At 47.1% G+C, this 14,910-nt stretch overlaps 1 protein-coding gene across 26 annotated transcripts in view; it reads right to left on the reverse strand.

The window, feature by feature from the left end:
* The window catches only part of dlg2 (discs, large homolog 2 (Drosophila)), a 219,595-nt gene that overhangs the window by 103,651 nt on the left and 101,034 nt on the right, over positions 1 to 14,910 (reverse strand). For 2 of the 26 annotated variants that reach the window (XM_077020534.1, XM_077020532.1), the window contains exon 1: positions 173 to 330. The exons of the other annotated variants lie outside the window; for them this stretch is intronic. In XM_077020534.1, the coding sequence (XP_076876649.1) occupies positions 173 to 250 (78 nt within the window). In that variant the 5' untranslated portion in view covers positions 251 to 330. Of the gene's footprint in view, positions 1 to 172; positions 331 to 14,910 lie in introns of those variants that run through there. 26 annotated transcript variants of the gene reach the window in all.

Here is a 14,910-nt window from a genome sequence, read left to right on the forward strand (position 1 = left end):
GGTCCTGTCCCCGTCCGGGTCTCGGATCAGAACAGACTCTGATTAACACTGCTATCTACGAGGTCCTGTCCCCGTCCGGGTCTCGGATCAGAACAGGCTCTGATTAACACTGCTATCTACGAGGTCCTGTCCCCGTCCGGGTCTCGGACGAGCGTAGCTTCGTGGTGCCTACCTTCTGAATCTTTGCCTTCCTGGCGTTCTGCACGAGCCTGCGTCCCAGCTTCTTGGCGTACCAGATGGAGGCGAACATAGCGGATGAGAGCGCAGTCCTTGTGTACGAATGACGAGGACACGGCAGAGCACGGCTAGCAGCCAGCGCCAGCGAACAGAGTGTGTGTGTGTGTGTGTGTGTGTGGGAGAGAGAGAGAACACCTCACACTGCTCTCCTCTCAGCAATATTACACACACATGCACAGCCCACAGCAGGTGAGACAGAGATTGTGTGTGAGAGGGGGAGAAAGCGAGTATGTGTATGGGGGGGGGGGGGGGGGGGGGTTTGAGGATAGGGAGGGGGTGTGGCTTAGAGAGAGAGAAACTGTGGGACTCTAGGATTTTAAGACATTGAACATCTCCAGATAATCACTCTACTCACACATTTTTCTAAATATCATTCTGCTCGTTCTTGTAGATTTGTTTACATATTGCCAAGGGAGTTTGTTTACCCCTCCCAACATAACTTTACACAGAAAACCTCACCCCCACATCTCTTAACAAACCTCACCCCCACATCCCTAAACATACCTCACCCCCACGTCTCTAAACAAACCTCACCCCATGTGTCTAAACAAACCTCACCCCCACGTCTCTAAACAAACCTCACCCCATGTGTCTAAACAAACCTTACCTCCACATCCCCCCAAACAAACCTCACCGCCACATCCCTAAACATACCTCACCCCCACAGCCCCCCAAACAAACCTCACCACCACATCCCTAAACATACCTCACCCCCATGTCCCTAAACAAACCTCACCCCCACATCCCCCTAAACATACCTCACCCCCACATCCCCCTAAACCTCACCCCCACATCCCCCTAAACATACCTCACCCCACGTCCCTAAACAAGCCTCACCCCCCACATCCCTAAACATACCTCACCCCACATCCCCCTAAACAAACCTCACCCCCACATCCCTAAACATACCTCACCCCCACATCCCCCTAAACATACCTCACCCCCCGCATCCCTAAACATACCTCACCCCCACATCCCTAAACATACCTCACCCCCACATCCCCCTAAACATACCTCACCCCCACATCCCTCTAAACATACCTCACCCCCACATCCCCCTAAACATACCTCACCCCCCACATCCCTAAACATACCTCACCCCCACATCCCTAAACAAACCTCACCCCCACATCCACCTAAACAAACCTCACCCCACATCCCCCTAAACATACCTCACCTCTACATTCTCCTAAACAAACCTCACCCCCACATCCTTAAACATACCTCACCCCCACATCCCCCTAAACCTCACCCCAACATCCCTAAACAAACCTCATCCCCACAGCCCCAAACAAACCTCACCCCACATCCCTAAACAAATCCCACACATGAATGAGAGTGTAAGAGTGTGAGACTGTGATAGTGCATGAATGAGAGTGTAAGAGTGTGAGACTGTGATAGTGCATGAATGAGAGTGTAAGAGTGTGAGACTGTGATAGTGCATGAATGAAAGTGTAAGAGAGTGTGAGACTGTGATCGTGCATGAATGAAAGTGTAAGAGAGTGTGAGACTGTGATAGTGTAAGAATGAAAGTGTAAGAGAGTGTGACATGAAAGAGAGCTGGACACTGTGGTTACTGTGGACAATGTGGTTACTGTGGATATTATGGATACAGTGGACTCTGTTGATACTGTGGTTACTGTGGAAACTGTGGTTACTGTGGATACTGTGAGAATGAAGGTGCTACAGTCATGGCCAAAATACAATGACAATATTATATTTTCACATGATCTGCTGCCCTTTGGTTTTTATGTGTTTGTCAGATGTTTTTATCACATACCGAAATATAATTGCAATCATATTATGAGTAACAAAAGCTTTTATTGACAGTTAGAATGAGTTAATGCAGCAAGTCAATATTTGCAGTGTTGACCCTTCTTCAGGACCTCTGCAATTCTCCGTGGCATGCTCTCAATCAACTTCTGGACCAAATCCTGACTGATAGCAGTCCATTCTTGCACAATCAATGCTTGCATTTTGTCAGAATGTGTAGGTTTTTGTTTGTCCACCAGTCTCCTGATGATTGACCACAAGTTCTCAATGGGATTAATATCTGGGGAGTTTCCAGGCCATGGACCCAAAATCTCTATGTTTTGTTCCCTGAGCCATTTAGTTATCACCTTTGCTTTATGGCAAGGTGCTCCATCATGCTGGAAAAGGCATTGTTGATCACCAAACTGCTCTTGGATGGTTGGGAGAAGTTGCTCTCGGAGGACATTCTGGTACCATTCTTTATTCATGGCTGTGTTTTTAGGCAAGACTGTGAGAGAGCCGATTCTCTTGGCTGAGAAGCCACCCCACACATTAATGGTTTCAGGATGCTTTACAGTTGGCATGAGACAAGACTGGTGGTAGCGCTCACCTCGTCTTCTCCAAACAAGCTGTTTTCCAGATGTCCCAAACAATCGGAAAGGGGATTCATTAAAGAAAATGACTTTACCCCAGTCTTCAGCAGTCCACTCCCTGTACCTTTTGCAGAATATCAGTCTGTCCCTGATGTTTTTTTCTGGAGAGAAATGGCTTCTTTGCTGCCCTCCTTGAGACCAGGCCTTACTCAAAGAGTCTCCACCTTACAGTGTGTGCAGATGCACTCACACCTGCCTGCTGTAATTCCTGAGCAAGCTCTGCACTGCTGGTAGCCCGATCCCGCAGCTGAAACACTTTTAAGAGACGGTCCTGGTGATTGCTGGTCTTTCTTGGGCGTCCTGGAGCTTTTTTGGCAACAATGGAACCTCTCTCCTTGAAGTTCTTGATGATGCGATGATAGATTGTTGACTGAGGTGCAATCTTTCTAGCTGCGATACTCTTTCCTGTCTCTTTCCTGTTAGGCAATTTTTGTGCAGTGCAATGATGACTTCGCGTGTTTCTTTAGAGATAACCATGGTTAACAGAAAAGAAACAATTATGCCAAGCACCAGCCTCCTTTTAAAGTGTCCAGTGGTGTCATTCTTACTTAATCATGACAGATTGATCTCCAGCCCTGTCCTCATCAACACCCACACCTGTGTTAATGGAGCAATCACTGAAATTATGTTAGCTGGTCCTTTTAAGGCAGGGCTGCAATCAAGTTGAAATGTGTTTTGGGGGATAAAGTTTATTTTCTAGGCTAATATTGACTTTGCAATTAATTGCTGTTAAGCTGATCACTCTTTATAACATTCTGGAGTATATGCAAATTGCCATTATAAAAACTGAAGCAGAAGACTTTGTAAAAATTAATATTTGTATCATTCTCAAAACTTTTGGCCATGACTGTATATCTATGGGTACCAGTTTGAGTTCTAATGTCTGTGAAAGACGTGGAGCAGGAATGAGACTAAATGTCCTCTCACATTTCTGCTTCACATCTACACTCAGAACAGAGCAATGGCCATACAGGTTTGACACCATTATGTTACGTTACATTAACCACAAATTACCATCAAATTGTGACCATCTTAGTCTGGCTGTGTGAAACACCACAGCAGGATTACGACAGGATGACAGACCTCAGATCTGTGATCAGACCCCTGTGTGATCAGACCCATGTGATCAAACCCCTGTGTGATTAGACCCCTGTGTGATCAGACCCATGTGATCAGACCCCTGTGTGATCAGATCCCTGTGTGATCAGATCCCTGTGTGATCAGACCCCTGTGTGATCAGACCCCCGTGTGATCAAACCCGTGTGATCAGACCCCTGTGTGATCAGACCCCCGTGTGATCAGACCCGTGTGTGATCAGACCCGTGTGATCAGACCCCTGTGTGATCAGACCCCTGTGTGATCAGACCCCCGTGTGATCAGACCCCCGTGTGATCAGACCCCTGTGTGATCAGACCCGTGTGATCAGACCCCCGTGTGATCAGACCCGTGTGATCAGACCCCTGTGTGAAAGCTGCTGGCTGTAACGAGAGGAGCATCATCAGGACATGTGGAGCAGTGCAGATGTGATCAGGCAGCTGTCCTGAAACTCTGTCTCCTAACAGCTTTGCACATGGACACGAAGACCACATACATATCACACACGCTGAACACACGCTCACATGTACACGTGGGTTTAAGGTAAATGTACAGGCTCACGTACACGTGGGATTAAGGTAAATGTACAGGCTCATGTACACGTGAGATTAGGGTAAATGTACAGGCTCACATACACGTGGGATTAGGGTAAATGTACAGGCTCACGTACACATGTGTTTAGGGTAAATGTACAGGCTCACGTACACGTGGGATTAGGGTAAATGTACAGGCTCACGTACATGTGGGTTTAGGGTAAATGTACAGGCTCACGTACACATGGGTTTAGGATAAATGTACAGGCTCACGTACACGTGGGATTAGGGTAAATGTACAGGCTCACGTACACAAGGGTTTAGGGTAAATGTACAGGCTCACGTACACGTGTTTAGGGTAAATGTACAGGCTCACGTACACGTGGGTTTAGGGTAAATGTACAGGCTCACATACACAAGGGTTTAGGGATCAGCTACTTCACATCTCAATGAGTTACAGAGTTGGTGCACATTCTGAATAAATCAAGACCAGTGATGTAAAGAACTGATGCTTCGCAGCCAAGTCGATAACAACATTCTGAAAACGTCATGGTTCTTGTTTACTGTGGTACTGATGGTTTCACAGCTCTCCCAGACCACACAAGGGCAGCACAAGCCTCCACACTAATACGACAAGAACACTAAAACATCACCACCAACACCACAAACACGAGAAAAGTTCTGGTATCGTGACATCCCTAATCAGGACCCGGTGTAGCATATGACCGCAGCTGCATCTCAACAACTGGTGATGAACTCTGCTGTAAAGCTTTTGTACTGCAGATCAAATACTGGATGATATAAGATGAAAATCACATAAAGCTGACAGAGCTTATCACAGAGGAGACAGAGTTATGTTACAACAATGGTGTGCTTATGTAGAGAATACCAGAACAAGCCATGAACCACCATGAGTGGCACCTCAAAAACCAACTGGCTGAGTTTGAGTACTAGAACACAATATCCAAAACAGCATTGAGACCTTCTAAGAACTCTTGTGTAAATCAGTGTGAGCCAGTAGACAGCGATTCACCTGAATAACAGATGGACTGTTATACTCAAGGGAGACCTGGGTAAAGGTTTGAAAAAGGACTGTAGGAAACAGTACACCCACCAGAACCACACGTCCTCCATCAGAATCACACATTGTCCAGAACCACTTTGGTCATTTGTAGATCTCAAAAATGCTCAGTAAAATCCATCCATCTATTTATCTTTGCCACTTCATCCTGCGCTGTACACTGTGGACAGGTCGCCAGTCCGCCGCATTGCCAACGCACACGTTAAAATGTTAAAAGAAACCAGTATATCTGGAGAACTGGGACAAACGAATCGTCTGTCTGCGGCCTCCACATCACAGAGGTCATGACCTCTGCAGGGTCCCTCCTGCTTCCTGAGTTCCCGTCAGCCTTTGTTTTCAATAACAACAGACCACCACACCAGCCTTCATTCAGCTGGCAGGCGTCTGATGCTGTAAATGTACACAAGGCCCCCAGACACGCCGCTGGAATGTCGAGATAAAGACGGTTCTTAAAGACACTAATTTATTCACGTGCACGCCGGGATTAAAGGTGAAGACCATGAATAATTCACGTGGACTCGAGCTGCCTACACAAACCACGTGCGGGCGCTGGAATTAGAGAAATACGAGGTGCGCGGGCGGGGCGGGTCTCGCTGCCATACGCCGCTGCTCATTCCCCACACCTGTTATGAGGAAAGCGTCGGCCGCGGGAGGACGGCTCTGCGTGGAGGTAATTAAGGATGCGCCAGAGCCTCTGCTGGTTGGTGCGCTGACACCCTGAGCTCATTTGCATGCCACGCGCCTTTTGAATATGCAGCACTTTGTCAGATGCGCTTTGTTTTAACAGAGCCCATTAAACTCGAGTGCTTTCAGCACTCAGCACAAGTCATGTTCCCTGCACTGTCAACATCTGTCACTATAACGATTCTGTTTACGATCTCTGTAGAAACTGTGGTTTCAGTTTTACATTGTATACTGAAAAGCTACGGATTAGATCATTTCATGCTATTATATTGTGATTATGTACATTAGCTTGGCTATGACATTCTCCAGTGTGCCTAGAGGTCCACTGTGATCCCTGGAGTCCAGCAATGGGAGGCTTCAGCGCTGACACAAGATCACATTGTGAGGGCTGTAATATATGGATTTACATGCACTACCAGCCTACTGTGATATTAAAATGCATTCCGGGTAAAAGGCCCAACACATTCAAGATACAATTTCCCAGAATGCACGGCGGTGTGGTGTGTGTGATTGCTCCTCCGTGTGTGTTCCTCCAGCGCTGTTTTACACACAGTCTCTTCATACACACACTGCCTTTCATGGGATTGGGATTGTGTTAACACAGTGGGCACATTCTGCTGACTGATATGGCAGAGAAATGAACTGTGGCCCAAGAGACGTGTTCAAAGTGTCGCTAAGGGACCATCTGGAGAGTTTTCAGCCGTGATGTCTCACACACGCAAACACACACAAACACACGTGGTAGAAAACTTTTGTTCTTCCCTTAAAAAGGTAAAGTTAGAGCGTGTTCAGATGTGTCACTCAGAGTGATGGTGCTAAAATGATGTCAGCTGAAGATGGCAATGACACAGTCCCGGTTCTCATCCCTGCTGTGTGTGCGTTTAAGCTGTCATAACACAGATTGTTCTGAGAAACCAAGAATGCTGTCCTGGCAGGATTAATAGTGCACTTAAGCTGAGAGGCTGGAGGGAAGAGGAGCATCTCAGACATACATCACACCTGCTACTATTGTGCCGCCGTACACAAACCACACACTTCTAGAAGCAGGATTAGAATAACCTTGTCAACAGCAGGGCTTATACACAACACACATACAGAAGATGAGCACCATGTATATTCTTCCTCTCACTTGCACACACACGCATGCACAAACACACACACATTCACAAACACACACACACACACAGCAGCCATTCTCACCCATTCAAACCAGCCATCAACTCCCATCAATACACAATACGCATCACAACCCTCACTATCCATGTACACCACACACACGCTACATCACAGAGCGACACCACCCTTCCATCCAAGCGCCATGAAGCAGCCGGATAAAGCCTGTGTGTCCAACAATAATGCCCCTGTTCAATAATGCCCCTGTTCAATAACGCCCCTGTTCAATAACGCCCCTGTTCAATAACGCCCCTGTTCAATAATGCCCCTGTTCAATAATGCCCCTGTTCAATAATGCCCCTGTTCAATAATGCCCCTGTTCAATAATGCCCCTGTTCAATAACGCCCCTGTTCAATAACGCCCCTGTTCAATAATGCCCCTGTTCAATAATGCCCCTGTTCAATAACGCCCCTGTTCAATAACGCCCCTGTTCAATAACGCCCCTGTTCAATAATGCCCCTGTTCAATAACGCCCCTGTTCAATAACGCCCCTGTTCAATAATGCCCCTGTTCAATAACGCCCCTGTTCAATAACGCCCCTGTTCAATAACGCCCCTGTTCAATAATGCCCCTGTTCAATAATGCCCCCTGTTCAATAATGCCCCTGTTCAATAACGCCCCTGTTCAATAATGCCCCTGTTCAATAATGCCCCCTGTTCAATAATGCCCCTGTTCAATAACGCCCCTGTTCAATAATGCCCCCTGTTCAATAATGCCCCTGTTCAATAACGCCCCTGTTCAATAACGCCCCTGTTCAATAATGCCCCTGTTCAATAACGCCCCTGTTCAATAACGCCCCTGTTCAATAACGCCCCTGTTCAATAATGCCCCTGTTCAATAATGCCCCCTGTTCAATAATGCCCCTGTTCAATAATGCCCCTGTTCAATAATGCCCCCTGTTCAATAACGCCCCTGTTCAATAACGCCCCTGTTCAATAATGCCCCTGTTCAATAATGCCCCTGTTCAATAACGCCCCTGTTCAATAACGCCCCTGTTCAATAATGCCCCTGTTCAATAATGCCCCTGTTCAATAACGCCCCTGTTCAATAACGCCCCTGTTCAATAACGCCCCTGTTCAATAATGCCCCTGTTCAATAATGCCCCTGTTCAATAATGCCCCTGTTCAATAACGCCCCTGTTCAATAACGCCCCTGTTCAATAACGCCCCTGTTCAATAATGCCCCTGTTCAATAATGCCCCTGTTCAATAACGCCCCTGTTCAATAATGCCCCTGTTCAATAATGCCCCTGTTCAATAACGCCCCTGTTCAATAACGCCCCTGTTCAATAACGCCCCTGTTCAATAACGCCCCTGTTCAATAATGCCCCTGTTCAATAATGCCCCTGTTCAATAACGCCCCTGTTCAATAATGCCCCTGTTCAATAACGCCCCTGTTCAATAATGCCCCTGTTCAATAATGCCCCTGTTCAATAATGCCCCTGTTCAATAACGCCCCTGTTCAATAATGCCCCTGTTCAATAACGCCCCTGTTCAATAATGCCCCTGTTCAATAACGCCCCTGTTCAATAATGCCCCTGTTCAATAATGCCCCTGTTCAATAATGCCCCTGTTCAATAACGCCCCTGTTCAATAATGCCCCTGTTCAATAACGCCCCTGTTCAATAATGCCCCTGTTCAATAATGCCCCTGTTCAATAACGCCCCTGTTCAATAACGCCCCTGTTCAATAATGCCCCTGTTCAATAACGCCCCTGTTCAATAATGCCCCTGTTCAATAATGCCCCCTGTTCAATAATGCCCCTGTTCAATAACGCCCCTGTTCAATAATGCCCCTGTTCAATAACGCCCCTGTTCAATAACGCCCCTGTTCAATAATGCCCCTGTTCAATAACGCCCCTGTTCAATAATGCCCCTGTTCAATAACGCCCCTGTTCAATAATGCCCCTGTTCAATAATGCCCCTGTTCAATAATGCCCCTGTTCAATAATGCCCCTGTTCAATAATGCCCCTGTTCAATAACGCCCCTGTTCAATAATGCCCCTGTTCAATAATGCCCCTGTTCAATAATGCCCCTGTTCAATAACGCCCCTGTTCAATAACGCCCCTGTTCAATAATGCCCCTGTTCAATAACGCCCCTGTTCAATAATGCCCCTGTTCAATAATGCCCCCTGTTCAATAACGCCCCTGTTCAATAATGCCCCTGTTCAATAATGCCCCTGTTCAATAATGCCCCTGTTCAATAATGCCCCTGTTCAATAATGCCCCTGTTCAATAACGCCCCTGTTCAATAATGCCCCTGTTCAATAACGCCCCTGTTCAATAATGCCCCTGTTCAATAACGCCCCTGTTCAATAACGCCCCTGTTCAATAATGCCCCTGTTCAATAACGCCCCTGTTCAATAATGCCCCTGTTCAATAATGCCCCTGTTCAATAACGCCCCTGTTCAATAATGCCCCTGTTCAATAATGCCCCCTGTTCAATAACGCCCCTGTTCAATAATGCCCCTGTTCAATAATGCCCCTGTTCAATAATGCCCCTGTTCAATAATGCCCCTGTTCAATAATGCCCCTGTTCAATAACGCCCCTGTTCAATAATGCCCCTGTTCAATAACGCCCCTGTTCAATAATGCCCCTGTTCAATAACGCCCCTGTTCAATAACGCCCCTGTTCAATAATGCCCCTGTTCAATAACGCCCCTGTTCAATAATGCCCCTGTTCAATAATGCCCCTGTTCAATAACGCCCCTGTTCAATAATGCCCCTGTTCAATAATGCCCCTGTTCAATAACGCCCCTGTTCAATAACGCCCCTGTTCAATAATGCCCCTGTTCAATAACGCCCCTGTTCAATAATGCCCCTGTTCAATAACGCCCCTGTTCAATAATGCCCCTGTTCAATAACGCCCCTGTTCAATAACGCCCCTGTTCAATAACGCCCCTGTTCAATAATGCCCCTGTTCAATAACGCCCCTGTTCAATAACGCCCCTGTTCAATAACGCCCCTGTTCAATAACGCCCCTGTTCAATAATGCCCCTGTTCAATAACGCCCCTGTTCAATAATGCCCCTGTTCAATAACGCCCCTGTTCAATAATGCCCCTGTTCAATAACGCCCCTGTTCAATAACGCCCCTGTTCAATAACGCCCCTGTTCAATAACGCCCCTGTTCAATAATGCCCCTGTTCAATAACGCCCCTGTTCAATAACGCCCCTGTTCAATAACGCCCCTGTTCAATAACGCCCCTGTTCAATAACGCCCCTGTTCAATAATGCCCCTGTTCAATAATGCCCCTGTTCAATAATGCCCCTGTTCAATAACGCCCCTGTTCAATAACGCCCCTGTTCAATAACGCCCCTGTTCAATAACGCCCCTGTTCAATAACGCCCCTGTTCAATAATGCCCCTGTTCAATAACGCCCCTGTTCAATAACGCCCCTGTTCAATAACGCCCCTGTTCAATAACGCCCCTGTTCAATAACGCCCCTGTTCAATAACGCCCCTGTTCAATAACGCCCCTGTTCAATAATGCCCCTGTTCAATAATGCCCCTGTTCAATAACGCCCCTGTTCAATAATGCCCCTGTTCAATAACGCCCCTGTTCAATAACGCCCCTGTTCAATAACGCCCCTGTTCAATAACGCCCCTGTTCAATAACGCCCCTGTTCAATAACGCCCCTGTTCAATAACGCCCCTGTTCAATAACGCCCCTGTTCAATAACGCCCCTGTTCAATAACGCCCCTGTTCAATAACGCCCCTGTTCAATAATGCCCCTGTTCAATAATGCCCCTGTTCAATAATGCCCCTGTTCAATAATGCCCCTGTTCAATAACGCCCCTGTTCAATAACGCCCCTGTTCAATAACGCCCCTGTTCAATAACGCCCCTGTTCAATAATGCCCCTGTTCAATAATGCCCCTGTTCAATAACGCCCCTGTTCAATAATGCCCCTGTTCAATAATGCCCCTGTTCAATAATGCCCCTGTTCAATAACGCCCCTGTTCAATAACGCCCCTGTTCAATAATGCCCCTGTTCAATAATGCCCCTGTTCAATAATGCCCCTGTTCAATAATGCCCCTGTTCAATAATGCCCCTGTTCAATAATGCCCCTGTTCAATAACGCCCCTGTTCAATAACGCCCCTGTTCAATAACGCCCCTGTTCAATAACGCCCCTGTTCAATAACGCCCCTGTTCAATAACGCCCCTGTTCAATAACGCCCCTGTTCAGGCACATGTGAGGACAACCAGAGATGCAAACCCTGGAAAAACCCTGAAAGAGCATCAGCAGATTCCAGTGTTCAGTATAATGACTCTACAGGAGCAGTAAAGGGACTGTGGTCCACCCACTCACTTACCCACTGCTGGCATTGGCATATTCACTCCCTCATTTGAATCAGTCTCTTTGACAAGATCTAATTAAACTAATTACTTCTCAGGGACTTCGACCAAAGACATTGCTAAATAACACTTCTTTTTGGCTGCGTGAAGTTCCAAGGCAAACCTTAATCTTGTCTTACACGTTCACATAACAGCAGGCAAAGGTGTAAACTTATGCTGAAGACGTAAATTGTGCTGAAGATGTAAACTTTAGCTGAAGACGTAAACTTATGCGGAATACGTAAACTTATGCTGAAGACGTAAATTTATGCGGAATACGTAAACTTATGCTGAAGATGTAAACTTTAGCTGAAGACTTTGCAGTTCATGTCCTTGAGCATTTTGACATTTCTTCAGCGATGGATGAACGCAGCGTTTGACGCTGAAGTGGTGGGAGTGTGTGGAGGTACTGAGATGAGGGTCGGTGATCTCTTCATCGTCCCACGCCGTGTGAGCCGCAGTGCCCGCGCCCTTGATGCCTACACTACGAAGTGACTGTTTAACAGTGTCAGAGTGAGTGCACTAGGTGATGTGACTTGTGCATGATTAGGTACGAGCCCACAGGTCATACCTGCACAGAGAGCTGGGAGACTGTAGCTTCTAGCACGCATGGAACAGATGTGCAAACTCCACTCCAAAACACATTTTCTCCCAGCAGAACTTTCTCTCTTTACCGGGCTGTAAGCATGACGCATGGATGGCCCACTTCCATTATCCACACACTTGTGCATCAAATCCGACACTATTTTGCAGTGTTTTTTTTCTGTAACAAGGAGACAAAATGAGTCAAGACAGAGTACACCAAATGGACTCTTACAGAAAATCTCTCTCCGCTCCCACATACACTTACATTCTAATGGCAAATCTACCTGTACAGGGCTGCTGTCGTGACTGAAGAAAAAGCAGACGTTCTCTGTCTCTCAGACCTCCTCTCTCTCCCTCCCTCCCTCCCTCTCTCTCTCTCTCCCTCTCTCTTTATCCCTTTCTCTCTGTGATGGGTGACTGGGGAATAATTTTAAACATTTTGTTCCAATAAGCAGTTGGCAGGCGACTTTCAGCACCTTTCAGAACACACGCGCAAACACAATGAAGGTGGGTAACGGAACTCTCCATGGTGCTGAAACAATACTTTTTGCTCTCTGTAACTATTTATAGATTTACACCAGAAACTCACATTCTCTTCCCAGTAGCCAGTATAAACTACACATGTAGCCAGTATAAACTACACATGTAGCCAGTATAAACTACAATTACAATACACTCGAACTAAAAGCACAGTCATTTTGAAGTGTGATTGTTGGCGAGAAACAGAGCATATAAGTGCGCACACAGACTCACACAGCGTTAGCTGCAAAGCAGGGAAGGAGCCGTGGCTCAAGCCTGCAGGTGTTGTTGGAGTATAAAAAGAGACAGGCACAAATCTAAGTGCAGAAGAGTAATGCAGGAGGGGAGGTGATAACAGCCCTGCTGTCATAGAGCAGGAGGGAGGAGAGGAGAGAGGAGGGGAGGAGAGGAGGAGGGGAGGGGAGGAGAGATGAGAGGGGAGGAGAGAAGGGAGGAGAGGGGAGGAGAGGGGAGGAGAGAGGAGGAGAGAGGAGGAGAGGAGAGAAGAGAGGAGGGGAGGAAAGGAGGAGGGGAGGGGAGGAGAGGAGAAGAGGAGGGGAGGGGAGAGGAGCTGAGGGGAGGGGAGGAGAGATGAGAGGGGAGGAGAGAAGGGAGGAGAGGGGAGGAGAGGGGAGGAGAGAGGAGGAGAGGAGAGAAGGAAGGAGAGGGGAGGGGAGAAGAGAGGAGAGTGGAGGAGAGAGGAGCTGAGGGGAGGGGAGAGGAGGGGAGGAGAGAAGGGAGGAGAGGGGAGGAGAGAGGAGGAGAGAAGGGAGGAGAGGGGAGGGGAGAAGAGAGGAGAGTGGAGGAGAGAGGAGGAGAGAAGGAAGGAGAGGGGAGGGGAGAAGAGAGGAGAGTGGAGGAGAGAGGAGCTGAGGGGAGGGGAGAGGAGGGGAGTGAAGGGGAGGGGAGGGGAGTGGAGGGGAGGAGAGAAGGGAGGAGAGAGGAGGAGGGAGGAGAGGGAAGCGAGGAGCATAACTACCAGACCAAAACAAAAGAGCAGATGGACATGAAAATCAATACAAAAACAAGTCAGGTAACCAAGGAGACAACCATGAGAGCTTAAAGAGATATAGATACTTTACAAAAGAAAATCAGAAAAGTACTTTACACATTGCAAACAGCATAGAACTATTAGCAGATGTGCTAGTTCTCAGAACAGGGCTCAGCACCCTGACATATCGACAAATACATCACATCACCTAATGGGTAAAGACATACACACATACACACACACACACACACACACATACACACACACACACACACACACACACACACACACACCAAAGAGCGCATGATCCACCTTCTAACAAGGTCATGGAGGGATATGGCTGTAACAGTTAAAATCCTTTGACAAGAAATTTTACCAAGGGGAAGAAACAAAAAAGACCCTAATCTATAGTGTTACGACACAAAACACAGACCACTGGAGTGTAATCTTACCCTAGAGTGTGCTTCAGCTGTTGTGTATTGTGTATCTTGGCCAGTTCACCACAGGACAAGCTTTCATAAACAGAGCTTAAAGTGGATGAGGCTCATCGCCTGACACTTAACAAACACCCAAAACATTATTCAAAAGGTTGAGATTTCTAAATACATTACATTGCAACACTTTTCCACAACCACTGAATAACATGTTCCTCCTATGAAGGACTCTTACATGAAAATAAATCTATGACATGATGAAGTCAAGCTATTTTCTTTTGTTTAGTTTGTATTCAGACTGCATCGCTGTGCCTTGTTCTGTCTGCTATGACCTTTTCAGCATCTGGTGTGTGATCACAGAAAGAGAGAGGGAGAGAGAGAAGGAAAGATAGGGGGACAGAGAGAGACAGAGAAAGGGAGGGAGAGAGAGGAAGAGACAGAGAGGGGGAGGCAGAGAGAGGGATGGAGAGGAAGAGACAGAGAGAGGGGAGACAGAGAGAGAGGGATGGAGAGAGGGGGAGAGAGGAAGAGACAGAGAGGGGAGACAGAGAGGAGAAAGAGGGAGGGAGAGAGGGGAGACAGAGAGAGAGGGAAAGAGAGACAGAGGGGAGACAGATAGGAATGGAAAGAGGAAGAGACAGAGAGGGGAGACAGAGAGAGAGGGATGGAGAGCCTATTTACATAGAAGTAACAAGTGTGAAGTTGAAAGTTTTGTGAAACTACAAAGCACTTTGATTGCCAGTGTGTATGAAAGGTGGTATATAAATAAAGTTGCCTTGCCTTGGCTTACATGTTTCTGTTAATGTGTGTCATTGCTGTGACCCTCAAACAGACCC

Source organism: Brachyhypopomus gauderio, chromosome 10 (genome assembly GCF_052324685.1).
Source record: "Brachyhypopomus gauderio isolate BG-103 chromosome 10, BGAUD_0.2, whole genome shotgun sequence".
NCBI classification, from domain to species: Eukaryota; Metazoa; Chordata; class Actinopteri; order Gymnotiformes; family Hypopomidae; genus Brachyhypopomus; species Brachyhypopomus gauderio.